General features: G+C 39.1%; 1 protein-coding gene across 1 annotated transcript; it reads right to left on the bottom strand.

Annotated features, from left to right (window-relative positions):
- Positions 1–569: 569 nt before the first annotated feature.
- On the bottom strand, positions 570–26799 carry ptger2a (prostaglandin E receptor 2a (subtype EP2)). The gene is made up of 3 exons (XM_041782205.1): positions 26508–26799; positions 21778–22693; positions 570–2150 (listed from the first exon to the last, which is right to left on the bottom strand). Exons 2-3 carry the CDS (start codon positions 22639–22641, stop codon positions 1860–1862), a joined length of 1155 nt encoding a protein of 384 aa, XP_041638139.1. The 5' UTR covers positions 22642–22693; positions 26508–26799; the 3' UTR covers positions 570–1859.

The following is a 26799-nucleotide window of genomic DNA, read 5'->3' as shown; positions in this document are numbered from 1 at the left end:
ATAAGAGATCAAATTTGAAATCATGAGTTAAAAGTCAATTTTGTTTTAAAATTTAAAATTGTGAATCTAATAGTTCAAAATGTGATATTAAAAAGCCAAAATTAGGAGTTTAAAATGTCAAAATATGAGCTAGAATTCAAAGTGATGACTGAAAAAGTAAAAAAAAAATATTTAAATTCAAAATTGGGAGTGTAAAAAGGTCAAAATATGCTAAAAAGTCAAAAGCTATTAATTTAAAATGTCAAAATATGAGGAAAAAATTGAAATCATCCATTTAAAAAGCCAAAGTAAGGAGTTAAAAAGTTCAAAATATGACTTATAATTTAAAATTGGGAATCTAAAGACAAAAATGTGACATATAAAATCCAAATTGTGAGTTGAAAAGGTCAAACCATGAAATGAAAAATCAAAATCATAGTTTGAGTCATAATCTTGAGATGCAAAATTGAAAATATAAAATAAAACACAAATTGCCCCCCCCCCCCCCATTCTTGACTTTTTATCAAATTTGTCTTACTCTTTACTTCTTCAGATTTTTATAGCTTAACAAGAATATTTTAAATAATCAAGTTGAAGTTCACATTTTTATACTGGAGGAAATCTGCAGACCTCATACTGGTGGGCCAGTAATAATACAAATATGATGTGATCTCGCAGGCCGGATATAATCGTTCCATGGTCTGGATTCGGACCCTGGACCTTGAGTTTGACACCTGTGGCTTAGAGTCTAGAAATACTACTTTTTTTAAAGATATGTTTTTTGGGCTTTTATGCCTTTTTTCATAGAGGAGGACAAGCAGGAGGCCAGACTTGAACCCAGGCTGCTTGTGTAAATGGGATACGCCTTAAAACCCCAGTAACCAGGGGTTATATCAGTGCGCTGCTGCCACACTTCAACCACATTTGTGGAGACAGTTCCACCGCCGATTGTTTCTCTCCTCATTGAGGCACAAAACAGGATGACAGGACTACTCTCTGGACATGTTTGCATCTGGGTATCACCAGAACGACATGCTTTGTGAATCAGACTTTGAGACGAAGCAGAAAGTGGGAGCTAATTATTCTGTTTCAGCAGCTGCAATTCATTCTCCATTAATCAGGCCTTCTGTGTTTATCACCCTCTCCTTGAGTGGGGTTTTGACTCTCTACATTAAGTATCTCCAGGCTTTTTTTGCCTTTTGACCTCGCCGACAGGAATCTGCTTGGAATGTGGGGGCAAAGGCTACCAGAGTAGAGTTTAGGGTTGGGGGGTTAAAAAGCTTAGAGATGATAAGATAACAGACACACAATAGAGAGTCATGCCAAAGGCATCTCATAGTGAATATCTGAGGTCATGTATAAACATGCTCCATGTATAGATAATATCAAGTTTGGCCTAAGGCAGATTATGACAACACCTTAATTTCCTGTTCCTTAAAAGGCTCCAGCAATCTGTGGTCTTTATTTCAGAATCAATCTGCGTCACCTTTATTGGTGTTGAAATCTCAATAATTACTTGAAAAGTATTATTTGAATTCTTCTTCTGCTGTTTCCCTGAAATAAAAGCTTATCTTATATCATAACATCATGAATAAATATGTAGCTTTCTTTCTCTATCTCCTCTCAGCAACCTTTTTTAATTTAACCCCTAAATGCCATGTAATGTAAGCAGCATGTTGAGCTTTTACTTTGAATACAAAGCTCCAGAGAAGTCCTTATGCATTCATTCAGCTGAAATGCTATTAGAAGGTGTGTGTTCCCTTCAAATGGCAAGAAAGGCTCAAAGATGTTGAAAACATTGGAAACTCCTCAAGTCCACAACACCTCATTCAATCTTGAGTCCAATAAATAGAACTATCTAGAATAAAATACTGTTATGGTCATAGAGCTTCTGCAGTCTGAAAACTCTCTGTGTACTCCCACGTCGGACAAGAAAGTTCCACATTAGGCGGAGATGTGTCTTTGGCTATTGATGTTTTGAATATGGAGCCCCTCGAGGTCCCAAAGAGGGCCCGGCAAACTGAGCCCCAGAAGAAGTGCAGCACGCTGGGGGAGAGGAGGATGAAGACCCAGGGGTCGATGATGGAGTTGACAGAGATGAAGCGGAGGGCGAGGAGATCCAGAGGGTGAGACTCACTCACCATCGTCGTTGAGTTGATGTAGACGCGGATCTGGAAGATGGATGGGGAGAGAGAAAGTAGATTGAGTGTGGTCAATCAGCTGCAGAACCTCCTGTCACCACCTATGACAGCTACACATGGTTTAGATTATACACTAAAGCCTTACACGTCACAGATGAAGACTTGGACCATGAAATATAGACACTGAGACCACAAATTTGTTTCAATACTGAGACTAAAGGTAGGTTTTTGGGTAGCAAGTGCCATTGCCATGACTACAGCCATTGTATCAGTATACAAGCGCCATGGGTGATAGTACGAGGCTCTTTATCCAGTTGATTTTTGTGAAAGTTGCATTGGTAAATGGCACACTATCCCTGGAGATAAAATATGGCAAACATCAACATAACTTCTACTATGATAGGTAGTTCTGCTAGTTGTCTTCCTCGTCAAAACCTTACTCAGATGATTTGTCTAACTGAGGCGTGTACATGTAACAGTACATCAAACCACATACATCTAGGTACAGCAAGAAAGATGCACTCTTGGAATTGTAGTGTTATTTCACAATTAAGTTGACAACATATGTTGAAACCTATGTGACAAAGAAGATGGATAGTCCAGGACACCTTTGAGAGACAGAACAGGACATTTCCATCAAGAAAAAGACTAAAAAGAAGACCTCAGTCTCAACTACAACTCCTGGCTAGCTTAAATGCTAACAACATCTGCCAGTAGCTGAACCAGAGATGGCATTGTGCGAGAAGGTGGAAGCGGGGCAAACAAGCAGCTAGGCTAAGAGTGGCCCCACACAAAACCTGCCGTACCAATCATCTTCCTCACAAATGAACGCTCCCTTGCCAACTAGATGGACGACATTAGGCTGGGGATTTCTTACCACCGCTTGGACAACTGTGTCTTGATAATAACAGAGATCTGGCTGCCCGAAAACATTTCGGGCTTAGCTGTGGAGCAAGTAGGCCAAACCACATACAGAGCGGACCGGACACCTGACTTTGGTAACTTTTTTTTTTTTTTTTTTAAAGGTTTATTTTGGGCATTTTTGTGCCTTTATTAGATAGAGGATAGAGTCAGAAACAGGGACAAGAGTACAAGAGTAGGGGAGAGACATGCGGTAAAGGGCCTCTGGCCAGATTCGAAACCCTGACCATCTGCGGGGCGCAGCTTAACCACTCAGCCACCTGCGCCCCCAACTTTGGTAACTTTGGTGTTGCTGGCTCTCCCCTACCTCCCCTTAAAGACATCTACCAGAGTTGTTTCCAATGGACCCCTCAAAACCTGGACACTGTCTGTTCAGCATCACCCACACAAACATGCCATTCTGAGCATTTATTTTGCGGGTGCCTGCTCCCTTGTCAGTGGGATGGATGACGTGGGGCTGTGGATTTTATAACCACCGTTTGGACGACTGCATTTGCTGCTAAAGAGGAGACTGCCAAGAGAAATTTTGTTTTGTTTTTACTATAAATGACATGAACCAACCGGCCAACCAACCAACCAACCAACAACCCACCCACCCCCCCAACCAACCAACCACCCAACCAACCAACCAACCAACCAACCAACCAACCACCCAACCACCCAACCACCCAACCAACCAACCAACCAACCAACCAACCAACCACCCACCCAACCCACCAACCAACCGTCCAACGAACTCCCTGCAGTTGCATGGATGTAAGTAAGTCCACCACTGCTCCTTATTTTGCCTTGCAATCCATAACAAGTTCCTTTATCCATGGTTAAGTATATGTCATAATTGTCAGTCTACCTGAGGGTCCTTATTTTCTTTCAAAATAAAAGCACATTTGTATCCAAACAGAAAGTTTTCAAGCCTTAGTTTAGGGTAGCACATGAATCCAAAATGAAACAAAAATGGATTCAAATGCAACAGTGGAGAGACAAAATTCTGAGATCAGTCAAGGTTTAAATTCTAATGGTTTGGGAGCCGTAGTGTAAACATAATGAGCATTAAAGCAAAAATCTATGTGTTTCCTCTTATTTTTCTAAAACTGTGTTTTTGTGATTATTCAATTATTACTGTCATCCTCGAAGCTCTTCTGGACTAAAAAAAGACGGTCTTACTACCAAGTATGAAGATCCTATGCTGTGCTGAATCCAGACATTGTTCATGGCAGAGATGATTTTGTGTCTCGTTGACTTATTGAAGGTTATTTTAAGCATTCCGTCTCTGTAAAGAGTGTAGCTGGTCATGGTAGCTGTCTGTCTCTTAATGAGTCGTTTCATGTTGGAGGTTCCTGCCTGTTACAGAAGCTTCCTTGCAACTAAAGCCAAGCACTTGCTCACTGTTTGATTAATGTTGGGTATTATTAGAGTTTGAGCCCCTGCACTAAATTTAAAGTGATGTAAGATCATAGAAACAGTAACAATCTCATGAGTTTCTAGCATCTCCTCACCAGAAGTACTGTTTACAGAGGGCACTTGAGTGACTGTGTACTTTGGCCGTGAGTCTAAATGCATTTGCCCACACTCACAGTGAAGGGTCACTTTTTCATTCCCTTTCAATTTCATCTCCTTACATACAGGAAGTCCCATCAGCCGGTCCTCAGGATGTTTGCAGAGTCCTAATTTAAAGAGGATATATCAATTACCCTCAGCATCGTTCTGTTTGCTTTTCAGGCAGACAGCTGAGGCAAACACAGGCTGATTATAAATCAGAATGAGAAATTTATGTTATTTAGTGGTTTAAGAGAGGATAGGAGGCAGATGTTGAATTCTGAGCCTGATTCAGATTCCCATGCTGGTATCCAGCTGGGGTTTGTTACACACAGACAGTGCTGTGAAACCAGAAATGTGTTCTTTATCACAGTTGACATTTATACACACAGTATCTGAACGGCATCATCACACAATTAAATAAGCATGTTTTGCCTGATTTTTAAATGTAACATTTCACACCCATTTTAATAAAGGTACATGCTATACAGTATAGACACCTGTCTCTGGAAGGTTCAGTCACCAGTTAATCACTATTCCTTGCTACCATTACACCATGAAGACAAAAGAACACTCAAGAAAATTCTTTAAAATGTTACTGAAAAGTATAAGTCAAATACAGGAACACAGTGTTGAGTTTATTTGTTAAGTTTATGAAGAAAGAGCTGCTGCAGGGCTGCACACTTGCATAAAAAAAAGTTATAATTGTTGACTTAAATTTGATGAATGTTTATAAAAACGCACTATACTTATCTGGTTTAATTTATTTTAAAAAATCACCCCGGACTGTTAAGCAGCTAGTATCCAACACCAGACAAGAATGGGACAACACTTCTCTCCCAAAACCTTTCCCCTACTTTTTTTGATATGTGCAGCCGCCATCAAATTTTAAATGAGCTAATATTTTTCATGCAATAGTAAAATGTTTCAACATCTAGCATGTTGTTTATGTTGTATTGTGAACAAACATTTTACACAGTGTCCCAACTTTTTTGGAAATGGGGTTGTATTTTGCAGACGTTACTGTAATGTCTGTTTTTTCCAGTGTCGTTCAGCCCTTATTGACTCGCCAAGAAGATGTGTTGACACTCAAAGATTAACCCATCGCTGTCTTTGGCTCTGCTTTTCTCAAGATTAGAACAGTCTCATCTGCATAGCCGAGGTTCTGAGCTTGCACTCCCTCCATAAAGGGGCCAGACTGACAAGAATCTTAGGGGTAAACCGATTATCTATTATTGGCAGTGGTATTTTTTTTTTTTTTTTTTTTTTTACTTATACTCAATAAAATTGATTAATCAAAAAGTGCACTACTTGGATTCCCCTTTAAGGTGTGTCTTCCGCTCTGGCTTTATTTGTAATCTCCACAGTCTCACAAATGCCCTGCATACAACACTTATTTTCTTATTGGGTAGATGTCACATGAATACTAGCCAATCAACACTTCAGCCTGGGTGCCACTGACACAACCAGCATCTTGCATCACTTCCTGTTTTTATGCTGATAGAACAGGGTTAAACTGTTTATTTTCCCACATTTTTATTGATCACACAGTTTTACTCTAGCCAAATGAAGTACATTTTATGGCACAATAAATACGCATTGGTTGCATATATCAGTTCTCAATCTCATGATCTACTAATAATCAGTAACGGCCCTGAAAAACCATCGGTTGACCCCTGACTATTACTAATGACAAGTGCCTCATATAACCCCACTTAAAAAAAAAAAAAACCCAGACTATTCCTTTAAGTTTTCTGTAAGAACATCTGGAGAGAAACTGTCCACGTTTTCTGAATCTATTCATTTAATTTAATCATGAGTTTAAAAGGTCAAATTTGAAATAAAATTTGTAATCATGAAATTAAAAGTCAAAATGTGATTCCAAATTTTACATTGTGAGTCTAAAAGGTCAAACTATGAGATTATGAAGTCAAAGTTTGGAGTTGAAAATATGAGGTAAAATGCTTAATAACTGGTTAAAAGGTCAAAATATCACTTAAAAATTTGAATTATAAATCTTAAAGTTCAAAATATTATATGAAAAGTCAAAATTATGAGTCGAAATGCTCAAAGTATAAAATTCAAAGTGAGAATCCTAAGTTTGAGTCGTAATTGTGAGATGCTAAATTGAAAATGTGAAATTAAAACACAAATTAATTTCTTTTCCCACATACCTGACTTCTTATCTAAATATTTTTTTCAGATTTTTTGACTTAAAGATATCTTAAATCCTCAAGGATAAGTTCAAATTTTTAAACTTAAGGAAATCTGCAGACCTCAGACTGATGGGCCAGTTATAACAGAAATATGAGATCATCTTGCGGGCCGGATTTAACTGCTCCATAGGCCAGATTTGGCCCCCGGGCCTTGAGTTTGACACCTGTGCTTTACACTAATGTGTAAACATGACAATGTTTCATAGTCATATTCAAATTACGACTTAATTATGACCAAATATGGTCACTGTTTTTTGCCTGTATGGGGCAGAATCTTGAAGAATATGCTCTCAATCTTACGATTAAGTACCAGTCCTTGAAACTCCTTCCAAATCAAACAGTAAGAGAGAAGATATGAATGTTCTTTACACTGTTGTTTTATGAGTTCTGCTCAGAAGTCGCTCTATTTAACAGTCTTTGACCTTTTCTAGCCTTTGAATAAAACTGTTTTATAAGCACTGAGGGGCCAAGAATGAATAGCTGATTTCACTCTACAGTTAAATCAGCTACCTTTGGCTGAAGTAAGACGCTCTAACTCCCTGAGCTGATGTCCACGGGAATGAGAACCAGCATGTTAATACAATCCATGGAAGCTATGACTGCTTTGCACGTTTAGAAATTCCTGCAGCTGCCCTCTCGGGGGGCCACAGAGGAACAATATCCAGTGAAATGTGAAGGCAAAAGCACACAGGTTGTAAAGTCACTGTATACACTGCTTCATGTCTGCTCTACCTTCAAACCTCCACCCATGTTTTCTCTTGTTTTTCTCATCTATATATTATATGAAAGTCATTTTTAAGTTCTCTCTAACTTGCGGTAAAAGCTTTTTAGAGGGCTTGCACTGACATCATCGCTCCAGCCTCATTAGGCCAGTTTCCTGCTGCTTGGTGGCTTTATTGCTACCTATTCTACATGCAGCTGACAAATGCATGGCAGTTTAACGTCTAGCTTTAATGCAAACGTGCAGCTGCTAGCTTGGCAGGGATTCTCAAGTCTTCTCAAGCGCTGCAGAAAAATGGTAATTGTTGCATAATATCTTCAGGAAAATATGCCAACAAAACAAAATCTGCACGCAGCTGAAACCCAAATGACGCAAAAGAAACAACCGAGGTATGGTTTGTTTTTATTTGAATGTAGAGAAGCTCTACGCTAATCCAAAAGGCTTTGTAAACAAAACCACATGTTATCATTACTGTGATTTGTGACAGGCCTCAGTATGTATGAGAGACATAAACAGACGGGGGGAAGGTTCGTGTTTGTGCGTGCAGAGATGGATCTTTTAGTGCGGCCAGGCTCAGCAGTGAAATCCAGCTCACACTGTGAGCCCATTTTCTTCTCTTCTCTCGGTGCCAACAGGAAGTGCAGTAAAAAGGTTATGGAGTGTCTGCATGAGGGCAAAAAAACACCTTCTGAGTTTTTCAATTCAGTAGAGATGGTTCATTATTGCAGAATTCACAACCTGGACTCATCATGATTATCAAACTGTATGAATTCTAAATGACTTTCATGTCTGCCTTCAGGGCCAGTCGAGGCTGTGAGAAACTTTGCAAGGTCTTTGATGTTCCAGGTCTGACTCCTCAGAACCAAAGTGGTTCCGTATGACTGAGGTCCTTTTACCTCGAGCTGATCAAGCCGTCTTTCCAACATCTTCAGCTCTCTTTTTCTGTGCTTTTTTTGGTTGTTACCTCTCTGGGCAGGTCATTCCAAAGTCGAGGGACCCTGAGAGATCAGGCACTGTCACCTTTAGGTCGTTTTCACACCTGATAGTCCAGGAGACTTGGTTTGGTTCACATTCACATTGCCCTTGGTCAAACGAACCAAATCATAAGTTTGTGGCACTGTCATCCTAAACAAAGAGTGGTGAAGTAGAAAAGGAGGCGTACAAGGAGACAGAACCGGAAATCCATCTCTTTCCGCCGGTCAATGAAAAAACAAAGAATTTACGTCATCTTGGTGTTTCTACTTTTGCACTGGGGCATTATGAGCAGGCAGCGGGCTGTCCAGCATGTCATTCCCTACGTGAGATGAATAAATCAGCACCGAAGAAAAAGGCAAGACAACATGTGAGAGAGAGACTACGATGTGTTGCAATGGCTACACAGATGCCAAGCAAGGCACCGACACGTATCTAAGTGTATTAAATCACATATATAAATTCATAAATCCTTACTTTTAATGCCACCTCATGGCTTTGGTTCATATATTGGTCCGCTGTGATTTCACACCTCAAACTAACTGCACCATGGAAGCAAACCAAGACCCCCCTTTTCTAAGCAGAGTCCGCTTGTTTGGTCCACACTAGAGTTTGTGTGAGCTTTCACACCTCCAAACGAATCAGACTATACGGGAAAACGGACCAGAGTTTGTTTAAAGTGGACCAAACAGCTCCGGTGTGAATGCACCCTTAGTTTTGAGTCTCGACTTTGGAACAGCCAGGAGGCCCCTGCCCAAGAAATCTAAGGCTGCAGGCGAGCTCATAGGGGGTTAAAAGTTGTATTAAAAGTGTATCAAAGATATTTTGTCTGTACCAGATGGTTGTTGTTGAAAGTATTTAGCCCAGGTGACCAGCAAATCAAGGGGGCAACCCATGACTGAACCCTGCCCCTCATGTGCACAACTTAATTAAATAAAAGGGATGCAACTGTCTGTCTCTGCTGTAAAAATAACTCCCATTTAGAGATATTGCATGTTTTTCTTGCACACAAAATTCAAAACAATCTCTTTTAAGTTCTATTATTAAGTGATTTTATTATCTTTGCTGTATAAAAAGGGAAGGCTTGACCCTACTTGCCCCTTTATGCAAGCAATCCCAGAGAGCTAGTAACAATTCAAAATACGTCATTTTAAGAGGCCTGTTTATCGCTCCCATTTGCCTTTAATTCATACAGCGTTGTTGTATGATGTTTACTTGAACCGCTCAAGTGTCCGGCTCCAGACTGTGTATTAAGTGTGTCTGTGAGTGTAAATTTAATGTGGTTGTATTAGTGCTAGCTGCCAAATCTGGCAGCAGTCCATTCAACTATTACCCTGTTTGAAAATGAAGTGGTCTCAGATAATTTTAAAAACCAATATGTGGACACAGAAACGAAGACTAGTGGGAATAGAGAGCAAGAAAATGGTTTCTGCTCTGACGCCACTGATGAGGCCTCGTCTTCCCACCACTGGAGAGTTATTATGGCCGACTGGGACGCCTGATTGGAAGCTACTGTCCTTACTTCCATTAATTCAGAAAGACAGAAAAAGACAGAGTCATTCTTACCTCTGTGCTGATAGGCCGCCGTGTGCCCTTTTTAATTATTAACAGAATAACCTAAGGCACATCGCACATACACAGTCACATCATCAGCGTATAGTTTCATATTGGCAGAAAAATGCAATATGATCTACCTGCATGTGTGTACGTGTCTGACATCCTGACCTCAGACTGTGGTATCACATTGCTGCCTAGACGCCCACGGGTGTTTGCATGAAGGTCTTTATAAATTATGCATTTGGCTTTTCAGTGTGTGATTCTGAAAAGCATGCAGCTGCATAGCAACACCTTAAAAGTCTTTAAATATAACAGGGATGTCACAATGCCAGACTTTTAAACTTAGACTCCCTTTTTTGGGCTTTTCTGCCTTTATTTAGTCAGGACAGCTGAAGAGAGACAGGAAACATGGGGGGAGAGAGAGGGGAAGACATGCAGCAAGCAGTGAGAGACCACTGAAACTCAGATAATTGTTTGTAATGAGCTACGTAGCATTAACCTGAAATGCCAGATAGACTGCTTCTTTTATCCACTGGATAGTATATATTTCATATCCATTTGGGGAACCTCCCATACAAAATGATTGTTTAGGGTAGGCCTTTACAAAATAAATTCTTGGAAGATGACTGGACAAACATACACGGTAGTAGGTCTTTGCTTCTCTTTTAAAAAAGAAATGCCGTCCAGATATAATATAGCTACATCGGAGCTAACTGCCACACCAGTGGTGGCCACTGCTGCCAGCTTCCAGTACAACTAAACTCCGCCCCCTTTTTCTCCTCAGATGACACTGATTGGTCCAATCCATTCCATATCGTTTAAGACTGGCGCTCTGCAGGATGGATCAGCCTGATGACAGACATGGAATCTGGCCAGCCCATCAGCTTTGCAATGGTAAGGTAGCTTTCAAGGAAATCTAAATTTCAGTTTAAATAAGAATGGATGGAAACCACAGCAAGGCGCTGAGTTTTTAGTCAGAGTCTAAGATTTTGCAAAGACTGGGGGTCACTAACTACAAGACTAGAATAAGATTCCTTTTGATATTAATCCCATCATGGACCTCACTGAAATTCACTACAGCTTTTGGGCAGAGAACAAGATGGAGAAGGAGATCACATGAGTTAATATCTCGTTTTTAAATCATTTACATCGAGGAGAAACAAAAGGAAAAAAAGGGCAACTTTGCAAGTTACTGCAACAACCAAAGGACTATCCCAGACACACTTCTGAATAAAAGTACCCAAAGAAAACCATCGACTGTAGAAAGCGAACCGAACTTTGAATTAACCTAACGTCCTGTCAGCTAGCTAGCTAGCATTCTGGTTGACAGAAACGTAGCTTCTGCCTGTCGAGCTATCTGTCAATCAGATGAGACGCACCAATCAGTCTGCAGTGAGGTTTTTTCCTGAATATAATCTAAACGATTGTGGTTCAAAAAAATTCACCCCCCGTACAGTGAGAGCACATGACGACATTAGCTGATGAGACACATTTGGTTTTGTGAACCAGGCTGTAAACCAGTTTATTTCTAGTGTAAAACCGGCTGTTTAACATGTGTCCAAACGGGACCTCCAGTGTTCCTGCAACCAGCCTCAAGTGGACACGCACGGTACTGCAATTTTTTTGTACTTCTGCATTGGCTTCATTTGCTGCTTGATGAAACGAGGGTTGTATTCCACACAACACTGGCTCCCGTTGGTTGTGGATGACGGTCACATCATTAAAAAAACAATTGATATAGACCAGAATAAAGACTTCCAACACTATCAAACTGCTCAGATTGAGTTTTATGACCGCCTTACACCTAATGACTAAGATCACTGGAGTGCGCTGCAAGTTTAGCAAGACTCATAATTTTAAACCAACTTTGGAATTTTATTTGTGACTTTGAAATCACACAAAAGTCGTTAGGAGGCCAGCATAAGCCGTAATGAAACAAGCAAACTGAGTGGAAGACAAAACTGCACTGGGGGGTGCAGAGGGCCTAGCGGTTATGTTGCACCCCATGTATTTGGACGGCAAGTCAAGTCTGGCCTGTGGCTACTTTCCCACATGGCTCTTCCCCAGTCTCTCATCCCTGTTTACTGTCCTCCTCTCTAAAATAAAGGCATAAAAAAGCCCTGAAGGTTATCTAAAAAACTGCATTGTGACTATCACAACAAAAATAGGAATCTTAATACAGCATTCCCTTTGATCTCAGAAGTTGGAAATTCTGAAATGCTAACCGGATACGTCATCCCAAACCAACTCAATAGTTGGAATTCTCATTCTGAAACTCTTAAGGAATTTCAATAACAAAGTTAAGAATTCTTAACTGGAATGTGATGTCATTCCCAGCTCCGACATCTGGAACACAACATTAGTGTCAGGTTGCACATCTGTAATGTTAAGGACTGTAAAGATGCTTATAAAAAAACTAAATTAGCAGCTCTCATCTTAAGTAAAATCAAATTCATCACTGCAACCACAATGCTAACTTTATTAGCCTTCAAATGTCAGTTTCCACTCTGTTTTAGCATTAAGCTAAGATGTAGATCCTGCTCTGCGTGTGACAAAATTAGTCACCTACTTACTGGTAAACTGCGCTTTTCTCTTTAAATGATTGGCAACTCAAGTAAAACTGCAACTCAGGTTTGTGAGCAAGGATAAAAAAGCATCTGTTTACTACAGTTTCTTTACCTTCTTCGCTGAATTAGCTGTTCCTACAAACACAAGCATCACTAACTTTGAAGAGGACAGCTTGTTTCAGACTGAGGTCATTTATAATGTATGTAGCATTACCTAAATAAGTAGAAAGCCATCAGTAGAGAAGACATTTTTCTCTTTACTCTGATAATAAAGAACAGAATGGGAAAGGTGGATGTTTCTGCAGGTGGATGCTTCTTTTAAATAAGGAACTACATAACCCTCAGTATAATGAGTTAGTGTCTGCTTTGAGTGAAATATGGTAAAAGGTTTTCTTCATTTTCCTGCAGGGCAACAAATGGAAACGTCTGCCAATAGGTTAATGTAGCCACTCTGGGGAAATATGACAGAGGGAAGACAAATGTGACAGCCTCATGTAAGTGATTTACTATTATGTATGACATAGTATTCCCATTATGGATAAGTATCCATCATATTTGTCAGAAATAAATGTTATGATGGTTTGTGCCTGCAGTAGGGAGAGGTCTGGTGACTGTTGGACATCTGATAACACATCAGTAAGATAAGCATGTGGCTGAATGCTCAGATACACACATGAAAACCCAGTGATTAAAAAAGCTTATCAATATTTCTATTCAACTCAAAAGTAAGAAATACAGATCAATGAGCAGCTTTATCAGTGTGTAGATGTAACAGTCCCTCTGCAAGATATTGCCAAAATCTTTTATGCATCTATGTGTGTCTAACATTTGGATATTAGCTATTACATCCAGTTTTATCCATCCATTACCTAGAGTAACTCAAAAGGCTGCTGCTGGAGCTAAACCCAAACCACAAAGGAGGAGATCTTCATGTAACAATGATATAAGGCTAGGAGAAATATAGATCCTCAGTATGTTTAATTTTTTATTCAAAATGACTTCAGCAAATGTAAAACCTTTATTATTGACTTGTTTTAACACTTATGGTACCTCAGTGAAGGACAGGGATCTGTTGCAGCCTAATTAGTTTTGTCCTTTAGTCTCCTATCCCTCTGCCCTGCTCTCTGCCTTCTGTTTGACCTTATTAAACTTCACTGTACCAAGTCATCTGTTTTATCCTGTTCACAGCCTCCCGATGACGCAGTAAAGAAGGTCAACATGGGAAGCCGATCCCAGTGTCTTCTACCTGCCAAAATCACCTGGTACAGGCACACAGCAGAGGACAGCTTGTGACATTTATAAAGTCGTTATTCTTGTGTCGGTCTTCGTTAGATTATTTCAAGTCAATAATACAGTTAACGCCCTGTGGTTTGGTTTGACATTCATTTATTTGTTTAGAGATTAACTGCTTTGGGTGTGATATTCCCTCATTAACTAAGTAGGGAGTGGAATAAAAGTATGCTGGTTTAGCAGTGACTGAATCTTATTAATGGCCCCTAAGATACGAATTTAAAGAACTGAGCCAGCTATAAGACCTCAAAGGCTTACAGTAGTTTTACATACTTAAATATAAGTCATTTTATTTCTTCGTATAATCTGTCAAAGCCACCCAGAAGGCTCCAGTGATGAAGAATGAAGCAAAAGAAGTGTCAACAACTGCAGTACCTTGGCTGGCCACTTGAGGCTGGCTCCAAAGTGACTCAATTTCCATTAAGTACTGTGTTGAAATTATAAACAAACACCATAATTCACTGCTGTCTGGTGCAAAATTCACATCTTATTTCTCCATTGTATAAAGCAATGAAAGAGTCGGATTTCAGTTTTCTATTGTTGAAATTAAATCCATGGCCGTGACGCAATTATTGGCAAGTGGTTGGCTGTATTATTAATCGTTCAAAAAGTCTCTGCTGCAGTTATTGCAATAAGTAAAAATTCAGTCATTTTTTATTGATATATTAAGCCTGTTAATAGTAATGCTTTAACGCTTGGTATTGATCTGGAAAGCTTAACGGGATAAAAAAAATAAAACAATTTAATCATACAACTAAGTTTGACCTCAGCTTCCTACCGTAGTCCTCCTACACCGATGTTTACGTCCCTAGGGTGAAAAGGTTAAAGGTGAGTCAAATGCAGCCAGCAGTGATGAGTGAGGAGACAGACCCAGGTCTGCTTCACGGCAAATTTAGATTTAAAAAGCCGCCTAACGGAAGTCTGGATGAAACAAAAGTTGTGTGTGTGTGATGAACTGTCTTTACACCAAAGCACAACGAGTCTGAAGTACCATCTTCGGGCAAAATACATCTTTGCTAATGCTAGCAAAGATGCTAACAACAAACGGGATCAAGCCATAAAGCCAAGCTACACTGGCGCAGTCCAGCAGACCTGGATTTGTTCCCAAAACAACAACATCTAAGCTAACTAAATGCGATCGCTAATGGGTCGCCAGAGACTGCAGACCATCAACACCGTTGACTACAAGGGGCTTCAAGACATCATCCAGGTCGCCTCTGATGACCCGCACCACGGAACGCCTACGAGAACTACTGTCATAAGAATCTGTGAACTGTATGACAGCTAAAAAGACAGCTAAAGTGGAGCAGCTGGCCTGAGCTACATTTATTACACTGACGAGAGACCACTGGACTTCAGTCAGCAACTTCAGCTACCTCGGGGTAACAGCACACCTGATCATTCACTTTACAGCACAAGTTATTTTCTACCTGATATGTTTGTCTGCTGGGTTTGTTTGCAGTTTATAAATATTTTTGCTCAGTGAATGAAGATATTCTGATTTACAAACCACAAATAAGTTCAAAAACTCTAGTTTGTTTAAAATTTCGTTATTTAAACACCATATTTGTACTAATTTATCTCAACCAAAATACAAGTAAATGGTAGTATTTTTAATGTCAATTTATAGATAATTAGAATAATAAAGAAATACATTTTTTTAGTAAAAAGTGCTTTCAAAGTGCTGTACATAAAGTTGATTAATTTCTGACTTCTCAGAGAAGCCCAGTAAGCTGGCTCAAATTTGGGTGAATTCAGTTTGAAATTCCTCATTCCTGTTAAAAATGGTAAAATGTGGAGAGCTCACTGAAAATAAAAGAGTCCGCATTAAAGCACTTCATGATGCTGGATGGTCTCTGAGACAAATATGACAGGTGGTCTAATAAATTTGTTAAGCACTATATATATATATATATATATATATATATATATATATATATATATATATAGAAGCAGTTATTGAAAGAAATTTGTGTATATCACCAAGGGTAAGCATAAACCTTCAAGGAATCGGACTGTTTTTTTAAGTAAGCCTTTTGTCCTAATCAGTCTATTTACTGTAGCTCAAATACTGAGGGAAAGCTCACTGTGAAAGAAAATGTGTCACCTTATATGCACATTTGCACTAATTAGTCATTTAATGAAACTCAAATACTGTAAGAAGGCTCACTGCGGTAAAATGTCACCTTATATGCAGCACGTACACTGTAAGGAAAGCTCACTGTAGTAAAATAAATCACCTTATATGCTAATTTCAATGATCAATCTATTTACCCAAACACAGATACTGTAAGAAAGCTCACTGCGGTAAAATGCCACAGCTCATATGCACACGTGAATTATTTATTTCATTTACCATTACTCAAAAACTGTATGAAAAGCTCACTTCGGTAAAATGCTTCACCTCACGTCCACATTTGCACTAATTCATTTTTTACTGGAACTCAGATACCGTAAGAAGACCCACTGTGGTAAAATGTGATACCTGACTTACAAATTTGCACTAATTATAAAATGGTAAAATGTGTCACCTCATGTCCTTATTTGCACTGAGATAACTCAGTGTGGTAAAATGCTTCCCCTCATACACACATTTGCACTAATTCATCTGTTCACTGTCAGTCAATACTGCTTTAATCTTTTTTCTCTGCAAACAATCCTTAAATATTGAGCAGTATACTGTACAAGCCTACAGGAGGACAATGGGGCAGCAGTGATTAATGTAAAGAATCCTAAAATAAACATGATAATTAATGATGCTATTATTAAACAGGATGGTTTATTTACAAGAGATAACTTTTTACAGCATTTACATTGAGCACAGATTAACGTCAGGCAAGGAGGATAATATTTACATCATTAAGAGTGTGACTAAAATGAAGATAATCTTATTTACATTCACAGTGGGCGTTGTATCGCAGCATTGTGATAGTTCTCCTGCTCTTGTTTTGTTTGTCCCACAGTGACAAGCTAAAGCCAGACTATCTGATGAATCAAAAGATTATCTTGACAGTGAAAGTCAGATGGGGGTAGAAAGTGAAAGCGTTGGCTTGGGAATGATTGGGAATGGAGGAAAGTGGGAATTCTAAAGCTTTAGATGGACTTGCTTCCTGCTCCACTTTGTTGTTATGGTGATGGCTAAAGTGTTAAACTATAGGCTACAAAACAGCAGTCCACAAACAAGCTGTTCAGCGGCCGTTTCTTGTCTAATATTTCGACCAGGAGTCTTTTGTTGAGAGTCCAGCTTGCCCAGTTAAAGTGAAAAAACAGCCGAAACCCTACCTCTACAGGAGAAAAATGAGACTCAAATTGTTCTTAAAAAAACTCTCTTTTCATGGAAACACAAAGCTCTTCATTTGGCTGGTGTTTGCTGTTGCAATCAAGTGAAGTTTGATGTATAATTTGGCAATCATCTCAGAAAGGCTACACCTGCTTTTAAAGCCACAGCCAAGGCAGGAACGAGACAAGATGGCACTTTGGTCCATTACTGTTCTCTGCAGTGAAAGCTCAGCTTCATATCTGACTGAGAGTTATTGATTTACCTTTGAAAAACAGAGGGTGGTTACAAAATATTCTGAAGACCTACAGAGACAGCAAAATGGCTCATTACTGCATGACTTGTGGGTTGGTTTCAGACTCACGTCCATCCATTTATCTTGTTCTTGTCTCCAAATCTGTCTACATTATCAGCCTGCTTTGATTAAAAAGAGTCAGGGGTCTCTGGAATAACAGCCTCATTTTTGCCAGCACTGCCATCAGCTGATTGGACAGATATTAAAGAGAGATCATGTTCATTTTTATATGGTTGGCCCATGGTTATGTACTCTTTAGAGAGATGGGAATGTAAAATAAAATCTATTATAGCTGCTGGAATCATGTTTTATCAGACTCATGTTTGATTTATTAATAGTTAATCTCATAAATATGTCATTGTAGTTCATTAGTTTGCCTAAAAGACTGAGTGATTGTGTAATAGAAATGAGTGTTTTCCTGAACTAGTTTGATTTATTTTCTTCTCGCTAAATTTGAGACCAAATTTTTAACCACACTCGGCGTTATCGTCTCATTTTGGTTTGTCTGAATGGCTTCCTGATTACATTAATAAAAAACCCAGCAGTTTTAGAAGACACTGCTAGTCTTCTAGTTCAGTGCGGTCTGTCTACTTTGTTTCTTTGCATTTCAAATTGATTATATAACAGAGAATTTAACCACAAAATGCTTTGTCCATATAGATATTCAAATAGAAATCCAGCTACTCTCCTAGTAAACATGCCCAAAAACAATCACAGTTAATTGAACGTACCTTCTGTCCTTTCTAGCTTTATTTTATGTCATTTATGTTGCTTATCCTTATTCAAATTCTATTGATTTTTTTACCACCTTCTTTAATAAAGTCAATAAAGTAAAATTTTATCTTATTAAAAAAAATTAACTGAATATTCTGCAGTGTGGAGTGTTGGTTTGGCAAAACAAGTCATGTGAGGACATGCTTAAGGAACTATATTTATCCCAGTATAATCAAAAGGTGATTTCTGATCAATTCTCATATTATAGACAAAAATATGAACAATAACTGTGACAATTAAAAATCAGTTTGATTACCCCCTGAGATAATAATAATAATACAGTATACGGGTATTTTTAGGGCTGTCAAGAGATTAGTATTTTTATCATTCAGGCAGGGCTATTCAATTACAAATTCAACTGGGCCAAATTTTAAAATCAAGAAATGTAGCCGGGCCAGAGATGTTCAGTGCCCAGTAAGCAGCTGGTAATGTCAAATTTCGAACCAAAACAGATCAATTCAATGAAATAAAGCACTTTTATTCATAGATTCCCTTCTAAATTTGGCAACATGACAAAAGCACATCATAAAGTCCATAAATTCACGACAACAGAGCCGTATTGGAACATAACCTGAAGTGTTAGAAATGTTTTTTTTCACCTGAATAAAAAAAAAAAAAAAAAATAGAATGAAAAAATGTAATGAAATTCTGTAAATCATTTTGGTCACATTTTACCCAGGCATATCTTAAAGTGCATAAAAACTAAATTTGCACAGTTGTAGCTACAGTTGAAAAGGACAGGTTAGATATTCGGTATCTTGGGGCCACTTCTGTCAGCATCGCTAGCCACGCTTCAAAACAGCACAGTGCATTGTAGGAAGACTCTTGCTAGGCTACGCGGAGTGTTGCATTCATGGTCTGAAATACTGTGGGAATTTATGGAAACTTGCGAAACAGGTTGCCCTCTGCAGTTCTGGCATGACCACAAGCTGGGCCACTTGGGGCTTGGTTCTGGGATGCATGTGGCCCCTGGGCTGCTAATTGAATAGGCCTGCGCTAAGGTATCGATAAGTTGTCTCTAGGTGCTTTTAAAATGACTGAGTAGATAAATAGCTTACAGTAGTGCTACTATCGTATGTTACATGTAACTACGGTGGCCTTAAAGTGTGAGATTAACATGAACTATGAACCTGTCAGTGCCCAGAGCTAGCATAAAGCCCTGGATAAATACAAAAATAACCTGGAGTTATGTTTTAGTGTGAAAGGCCAGCTCATAGATTTGTAGAATCTGTTTTATTTATAATATTATATGAGCACTGACCCAAGCAGGCCTAAAATACATAATACTTTATGTATTTAATATTATCAAATAAACTGTTTATAAAGAATCACATTTCATTCAAATAAAACCAGACTAGCTGCTACCCTTGATGTACATGAAATCAGGTATTAAAGATATCTTAACCACTTAAAGCCTGTTGTATCATTTTTGCTACATACTTTTATGATATCTCTATCTAATCAATACGATCAATAAATTACTAAAAAAAAACTTCTGAATACAATCTAATAAATGATAAAAATGAACTCAAGTGGATTATCAGTTACCAGAAACACCTAATGTATCAAATGAGATACAAAAATATATATATGTTAAATTTTATGGAAATTTGGACTTTGTTGAATTTCAGTAGAAAGTTAAACATTTAAGTTCCAAATTAGAAAAGCCCTCTGAGAGCGCAGACCTCCACCATCAGCCCTATCTCCCAATAGTGAAGAATCCTTTAAAAAATTCCTGGATCCAGATGGTGATCTGGATCACTCCCAAAATCTAATTTGCCGATTACTCCCTCCCCGGTGGGGTGGAAACATGGTGAGGCAAAGAATTGGCTTCGCTACCAGTGGACTGTCATGGTCACCCATGGTCTCACCGGATGACTGGAAGTCATGGCAGAGGGTGAATATTCCTCTATTCCTCCCAGCATTGTGAGTATTCTCGCAACAATTCGCTGTCTTTCTCTGTGTTACGCTCCAACTCGTCTCCTCGACCGGGCGTGCGTCTTTCAAACTCTATAAACTCCAAAAATTTGAATAGAAACACACCCAAAAATGCTGCTGGTATTGAAGTTACTCATGTTCGCCATCTCCTGGTGTAAATTAGTAACAACAGTAGAAAAGCACTCCGAGAGCGCAGACCTCCGCCATTAAGCCCTATCTCCCAATAGTAGTACAGAATCTTTAAAAAAAAAAAAATTCCTGGATCCAGAGGGTGATCCAGATCGCTCCCAAAATCTAATCAGTTCTTCCTGATGCCATTTCTGACATTTCCTGAAAATTTCATCAAAATCCGTCCATAACTTTTGGAGTTATGTTGCTAACAAACTAACTAACAAACCCACCCGATCACATAACCTCCTTGGTGGAGGTAAAAATGAGAATTTTCTGGCTATAATTTGTGTTTCCAGGCTTAAAAGGGTTAAAAAATGAACTTTTTAAACTCAGTGAGTCTCCTAATTTTGTAACAGCACACTGTATAAGAGCAAACAGACAGAGTACCAAATAATTGATTACAGATAAAGAATAGTTATCAGAAATATTAGTGAAATAACCTAAACTTTTTTGTATGTATGTTTTACATTTCAGGTTGTTGATAAATGTGAACATCCTGCTTCTGATCCTTGGGTATCGAACATGATACTAAACAGGGTATCAGTATCAAAGTTAAAATTTGGGTATCAGGACAACATTAACAAAAAATGCAAAATAGTGGAATTTTACAATGTAATAAAAGATGTGATTAATTGCAATTAACTAAAGAAATCATGAGATTACCCTAGGTATAACATGACACTGAGATTTTTTTAAGTTACCCTCATAATCCTGTTATCTCACCAGGTGAGCCTCTAGTGGAGGGGTAGCTAATGACTCACTAAAACAGTGAAAGAGCAGAACAGGATTGACCATGTCAGCTAAAACATCAGGATTACATCTGCTTCTGTGATAAGGCTATGTAAATATGGTGCTGATAAGTGTCTTTTTTAATGCACCTATTTTGAACTACTGTAGATATTTTTTTCATTTTGCCAGCAAAATGTCAAAGTTTTTATGCATTTGAAAGGGCTTAATGGCAAAAGATTGCATTAGTTTTGCACGACACTGTACTACTAGACTGACATGACGCCTACATTTGAACATAGAGCATTTAGACCTTTAGCGTCGCTTTGAATAGCACTGATAAGGGCATTTCCTGTCTAAACTTGGCATCAGAACAGCTCAGTCTATTGTATGCTTTACGAATAGCTACATTTCTACAGAATGCCACAGATACAAACAGATACGGTCACAGATTTTTATCAGATGAATAGCCCTTATATCTGCTCTGTGTGCTATCTTGTCTCGTTCATATGTAAATGTCATGCTTCTGTGGCAGGGTTTGATAATGTTTTATAATTTTATCACATGTTTGCATCTATTTTCGAACCATAATCTTGAAATGGCACGCTTGCCTGAAACTTTAAAAAAATCCCTGATTAAAAACTGAACTTTTAGAGCCATAAATGTATGTAAATAAAGAGTTATTTGTCTTCTTACCACTAGGGGCAGCGTGCAGATGATGAAGATGATGGTCATGAACACCAGCAGGATAAGATGCTCCACCTCCTCAGCCATCGACATCGCCCTGCGCTCACTGCTGGGTCTCTTGGTCGCCATTATGGAGCTGCCATTCCTCCTGCGGCGCCGGTACATCTTAAACAGCTGGTATACCACAAAACAGTTGCACGCCACGATAGCTAGCACCAGCACTAGCATAACTGATGCGTACAGGCAGGGATAGATCTTGTCGGCAAGGTCTAATGGCTTCATGTCAATAAAACACCAGGTCCCAGGGCAGTATTGGACATAAACACCAAAGTCACCAAAAGGCAGGGCGCAGAAGAATACCCAGAATAATAACACTGATGGTATCGTTATGTAGGCACACTTTTTGGTGACATGGCGGTTGTACAGGTAGGGGTACCCGATGGCAAAGCCTCGCTCTAGCGCCATCATAAAGAGGAGCGACAAGGTCGCAAGACTGAAGAAGGTCATACTAAACCCAAAGTAGCGACAGACACTCTTAGAATCCGGAGCCATCCCAATCAAGGTCATATTACGAGCATAGGACAGCATCACCACGGGACTGACCAGGCAGGTCCCCATCAGGTCGGTGACCACCAGCGATGTGATGAGGACGTGAAACAGCGACCGCCGCCGCATCTCTCCAGCCTTCATGTCTCTACGCCGACGGATCTCCAGGATCACCAGCGCAGCCACGTTACCAAAGATTCCAGTGCCGAACATGATCGCGCTGAGCAGGGGTTTGCTGTCCGGGTCGATATCGTGCTTGTAGTGGCACGGGTCTGCACTTTGAGACCTATTAGTCATGGTGGTATTCATGGAGGAAGTCAGTCCCATATTTCAAAGACAGTTTTACAAAAGTGTCCTTAAAAGGTTGTCTGCAGCCATCCTGGAAAGAGAAAGAAGAAAAGGCATGACAGAGATTTAAAGCGGCTGGAAAATCGATTTATTACCGAAAGCTACTATAATGAACTTTAAATATGTGTACATCCTTTCTGTTTGCAGTTCCAGACCAAACTATACCCTTTATAAGCCCAAGGTTTGTTTGTACTACTCAATCCCACTTGGCATCGTCTTTAAATGTACTCTCTTTGTATTTAAGGGTCACTTGGAATCAAACCAGCATCAATATGCATAAATGTTCATGCATGAGCCATTTCTGCATGTTGAAACCAGACATGTTCCCACACCACTTTTTTTCTTCCCAATTTCAGCATCAAGGTGTTGGGTATCAGCCGATACCAAGAACTGATCTGCTACCGGTGTGAACTTTCTGGACTGACTGTGCAGACTAGCAAATTATTTTAGATCTGTATTTGTCTCAGAACATGGCTCAACAAATAGAATCATAATGTACAACACAGGTTTCAAACTCAAGGCCCGGGGGCCAGATCCGGCCCGTGAAACAGTTAAATCCAGCCCACAAGATGATCTCATATTTCTGTTATAACTGGCCAATCAGTCATTGAAGATATCCTTGTTAAGTCATAAAATCTGAAAAAGTAATGAGTAAAAATATTTAGATACATGTGTTATAAGAAAACTGGTCAGTGGCTCGAGATTTTATGGAAGGCCTGTGGATGAATCCATTCACGCAGTCCCTCACTCTCATCTGCTTCATCTTTCCCTCTCTCTCTATTTCTTGCTCAACTACTTGGGAGTTATGCACGGATTGTCACAATCACTGTACAGTAGAAAGACAGCGCGCTCAGCCTCTACACCTGGGGTTACAACCTACATTTGCACAAGGGACAGCTTTAGTCTCGACAGAAACTCTAGGGGCCGGGCTTTCAAATACACAAAAATTAAATATTTTGGTCTGGCTAACATATTATTGTAGTATTTGTATTTTCTTTCAAAACACAGGACATTTTTAGGCATTACCAGTGAGATTTATCCCTGTTATCTATAAAGCAGAATGCCACAAGGAGAAAGACCTGGCAACAGAACTGGCTGGGCCCCTGAAAATCCCACAGAATGGGCCGTCCACAATTGTGATTTAATACCAGTATTAACTCATTTTAACCCCTTTTTGCCTCTTTAACCCAATTTTAGCCATTCTTTAACCCCTTTAAACCACTTTTCCTGCATGTTTTATCCCCTGTGTGCCACTCCAATCCATTTTTGCCACTTTTTAACCTCTTTTCATCACATTTTTTCAACAATAGTTGCAACTTTTAACCATTTTTTGCCACCTTCCACCCATTTTTTTGCTACTCTTTAACCTCTTTTGCAACTTCCCTGCCAATTATTTCCCTTGTGTGCCACTATTGAGCCCCTTTTCACTAACTTGGTAGGCTATTTTAGCTGTATTTTTGCCACTTCTAACAATTTTTTGATACTTTTGCCCCTTTTTGCTTCCTCAGCAACAATTTTGCCATTTTGCCACTTTTTACCCATTTTCATTGCTTTTTTTAACGTTGTTTTTCATTTGTAACCAATTTATGACACTTTTTGCCTCTTTTTCCCTCCTTAACCAATTCTTGCCACACTTGAACCTCTTTTCACCACTTTACCTGCTCACTTTTTCAGCACTACTGCCAACCATAACCCTATTTTTAAATATCTACTAATTATGACAGTAGGCATGCTTGATATTGGATTTTTGCCAATATCCAATATGCCAATATCAAAATCAATATTTAAGCTTAAATATGTTTAACATAACTAAAAATTCAGTCTTTGAACACAATTTTAGATTTGAGGATGAAAAAAGAAACAAACTTTTTTTCTTAAAACACACTTTAAAGTTAAAAGAATAAGAATGAATAAAGAAAAAGATCTCGACTTACACTGGTCTGTTGGTTCAGCCTAAAACTGCATTAATTTATTAATATATATGGCCAAATATTACAGTTGATATATGCTTATATGCACAGCCAAAATGTAAATATCAGCAAAAATTTTGATATCTGCCGATACAGATATTTGGCTTTTTTTGCTAATATCTGCTGATACCAATATCAGGCCGATAATAACGTGCATCCCTATATGACAGTAAATTTCTGTAAAACAGATCCAATGTCAAGTCATTCTCAAACTATTTCAAAACTCATTGTTTGTGGGATGGATTTAACAGCTGTAGACATTTAAAGCCAAAGGATATTCTTAAAACCACAGCATCTTTTTTCCTCCTTTTCTGAATTTAATGATCTTTCAGGGGCCGGACAGGAAGCTTTTGGCCGCCAGTTGATGATCAGTGCTCTACACTAACTTCTGCTGAAAGCTTCATTTACTGAATAATGCATATTCCTCATTGATACTGAAGATCCTGTGGGCTGGTTAACGAGCCAATACCTGCATTTAAAGATATGAGACGGACAGATAGCGGCGTATGGAGAGAGATAAAGAGGAGACAGTTAGGAGTCCACGCTGCATGGACCGTTAATGTGACTATTGTTGTGAGAGTAAAGGCAAGTTTACTCTGCACCATTTAACTTTGATATTACCTGATTAAATCGGCATTACTAAGTGTTACGAATACTCAAACTCTTGCAATGTTTAATGAATATCTTATAATGTAAATATTTCACAGTTTCTCTGAGCATCATCAGTTTGTCCAACTACGGCTCATGCAGTCACTCAATTAAGGTTATTTCTAGTTAATAACATTTTTTATTCACTTTCATCAACAGATTCTAGCTTTGCATTTAGGCATGGATGCTATTTTTGCTTCGAACATTTGTTTACATGCAGCAGGTCATTAACCTGATAAGATCCTGCAATTATAGAGGATGTTTACATGTAATTCACAGCTCCATTTATCATCACTACTGCCACATAATATGGAGCACTTTAATTTTTGCAAGCTATTCTGCCCTCTCTGCAGTCCTGAAACCTGGAGCATGTTCTTCCTCTGCTAAAAGGCATTCATTTTTTGCATGTGTCTAAAATTCACAGCACTTGAACTTTGCTCCAGTGTGACATTGTGAAACCATAAGCTGTTCCCCTTCTGTCTCAGCAGCTATCAGCTGACAAGCTGCAGATTTAAAAAGCCGCTGTCCAGTTTTCACACTGAATTCTTATCTCAAAGTCCCAGATGTGCTGATTCACAGTGAAATATTGGATGCAATAACAGTTTCACACACAGGCAGCTGTTGCCTCACACAGAAAAATCTGGATTCCCTTTGGGGGGGGGTGTGCAGTGGACTAGTGAGTCTATCCATACATAATGCTAAACATCTGCTCCTATTGTGGGACTTCTAATGTTTGCTGCCTTCACTTTCACGGTGAGTAACGGCCAGACAAGTGACTCACCTACTTACATGTGTGGAGAGCTCCACATGTCACTGAACAGTTTGGAAAATAGACAGAAAGTGTAGCAGTGTCCGTACACAGAGGTCAACGAGCTCTGCCAGATGTGTCCTAGCGTTGGGTCTGAGGTGGACGGCTTGTTTTGTCCCCTACAATTGCGATATTAGTCCAATAATCCCGAGACTTCGAGCTTTTAAGTATAAAACAATAAATGACATGCGTTATCATGTTACAAACAAACTCTTTACTTTGCTTTTCTATCAGTGTGCACGTGAATAAAGTCAAAGAAAACATAGGCAAGGTGTAGAGCTAAAAAAAACAAGGGTCACTGAATGGGGCACGTGAAGAAAATAGCTTGTAAAGTTGAAATTTATCCCAAAAATGCAGTTTTTTGATTTTTTTTTTTTTTTAAGAAAACTTTGGACAAGTTAAGCTTGAGACAGCGTTACCTCTTTGACCATGGAGGAAATTCAGCACGTTTCTATGCAGAGTTTGGTGTTTTCGTCGCTCCCAGTGAGAAAACGTCTTCTGGCAGAAACTGTCACATCCGCGTGGACTTTATAGCATCAATACGCATCCATATAATTAAGTTTCCGCTCGCGCTTTAACTTGCTTCCCGTCGCGTGGTTGTTTATTTCCGTGTCCTACAGTCCACGTTGAGTGCTGGAGGAGAAAATGAATCCTAATGTGTCGCTATTGAAGCTGCGCGAGGTTCGGAGGTGAGGTGTGGAGAGGTCGAGG

Source organism: Cheilinus undulatus, linkage group 24 (genome assembly GCF_018320785.1).
Source record: "Cheilinus undulatus linkage group 24, ASM1832078v1, whole genome shotgun sequence".
NCBI lineage: Eukaryota > Metazoa > Chordata > Actinopteri > Labriformes > Labridae > Cheilinus > Cheilinus undulatus.
The sequence above is the reverse complement of the archived record's forward strand: the minus strand, read 5'-3'. Positions and strand labels throughout refer to the sequence as shown.

Bases quoted from the DNA above. Each gene is read 5' to 3' on its own strand.
- ptger2a (XM_041782205.1), bottom strand. From the start codon at position 22,641: ATGGGACTGACTTCCTCCATGAATACCACCATGACTAATAGGTCTCAA. The intron at 2,151-21,777 runs GTAAGAAGACAA...TCCATCTTCCAG, and splicing joins TCTGCACGCTGCCCCTAGTG to ATCCGCGTCTACATCAACTC.